Raw genomic sequence first — 1,390 nt, 5'->3', positions numbered from 1 at the left:
GAAGACAGCGCATTAGTTTAGAACTCTTCTAATTTTTATTTTTTAAACGTAGAGAGTGTGTTAATTTGTGCAATGATAACCTACCAGCAATGTAAATAGGATTTTTAAAAATATATTAGAATGAGTACATTTTTATTTATGGGCTTAAAAACAAGATGCAAAAAAATCAGAATATTGTACCTGGTGGGGAGTGCCCAATGTAAACATGAAACATATGCCATTACCTATATTGTACTGTGGTACAGTTATGGAGGCCCTTTATAATGCAGAGGTCAACTGCCTGCTCTGCCAATAGTTAGAAATGGCACTATAGTATGCAGTGTTTAATAAATAGCTGTTTTACTAAATTCTTCTGAGGTGAAATTCAGTGCAGTCCATATCATGATACGTATCGTATCGTGGCCTCTGTATCGTGATGCGTATCGTGGCTTTGCTGGAGATACACAGCCCTATTAGATACCATAATACAGATATTACTCATATTGCTTGGAAAAGGGCAAATGACTTACTGTTATTGGTATCTCATACACAGAACCATGGGAAATTATAGTGAAAGACCCATATAAAAGTTGATTTTGTTCCTTACTTTGACCTGGTGGACTTCCCTCTGTTCCCAGAATGCCGTTTTCCTGCTGGGGTCCTAAGGTCTTCAGGATAATCTGTGTGGCGCCCAGCCGTGGCAGTGTTACGTGAGTCAAGTAAGGCAAGTCATACTTTTTGGCAAAGGACTGACTTGTCTCTCGCCTCTTTCTTAGGAAGCCGCCCTCAGGAAACAGCACAATCCACTTCCTGTCTCTGCTGTAGTAATACTTGTCTAGGTGATCCTTCAAGTAAACTAGTTGCTTTTCTCGATGTGCTTTGCCCTGTTGGTAATGACAAATCTCGTCAGTGTTGACTAAATTTCTTCTTGCACTAAAAACCATTTAGTTTGTTCGCTGCGCTACTTTATTAAATATGGATGAAGCTAGAATATCCTTGTCACATCACGTTACAAAATACAAATACAAATTTTCTTTTTAAGTGAACAGGTCTTACCTGCCTGATGAAGAAATCTCCATGAATCAGGGACACAACCCCAAAATTGGTATATTTAAAAACATGGTCCATCAACCACATCATCTTTTGTACAACCTAGACAAGAACATGAGAATTAGTTTTATTTTCTGATAGCGATCTGAAATGTTATCAATGTGATATCAATGTATAATATATTTAATGTATAATTCACCACCATCAGAGCAGTACTAACCCTAACCCAAGCAGAGGCGTGCTTACCGTGCCCTTGTCCTGCAAGCACATCATTAGGGTGCACACGTCTCCTGTAGATTGATGGTTGACTATGACCATGGCTTCATCTTCAGACATCGGTCTCACATCATCACCCCATTCT

The 1,390-nt window shown here is 38.9% G+C and overlaps 1 protein-coding gene across 1 annotated transcript in view; it reads right to left on the bottom strand.

Annotated features, from left to right (window-relative positions):
* Positions 1-1,390, bottom strand: part of LOC107695979 (acyl-CoA:lysophosphatidylglycerol acyltransferase 1-like) — a 51,813-nt gene that overhangs the window by 27,899 nt on the left and 22,524 nt on the right. Inside the window, exons 4-6 of the mRNA XM_016496104.1 lie at positions 1,276-1,390; positions 1,036-1,131; positions 587-863 (exon numbers count right to left, since the gene is read on the bottom strand). Coding sequence (XP_016351590.1) covers positions 587-863; positions 1,036-1,131; positions 1,276-1,390 — 488 coding nt within the window. The remainder of the gene's footprint in view (positions 1-586; positions 864-1,035; positions 1,132-1,275) is intronic.

Source organism: Sinocyclocheilus anshuiensis, unplaced genomic scaffold (genome assembly GCF_001515605.1).
Source record: "Sinocyclocheilus anshuiensis isolate Anshui unplaced genomic scaffold, SAMN03320099.WGS_v1.1 scaffold742, whole genome shotgun sequence".
Classification (NCBI taxonomy): Eukaryota; Metazoa; Chordata; class Actinopteri; order Cypriniformes; family Cyprinidae; genus Sinocyclocheilus; species Sinocyclocheilus anshuiensis.
Note: the sequence above shows the minus strand (reverse complement) of the source record. Positions and strands in the feature narration are given on the sequence as shown.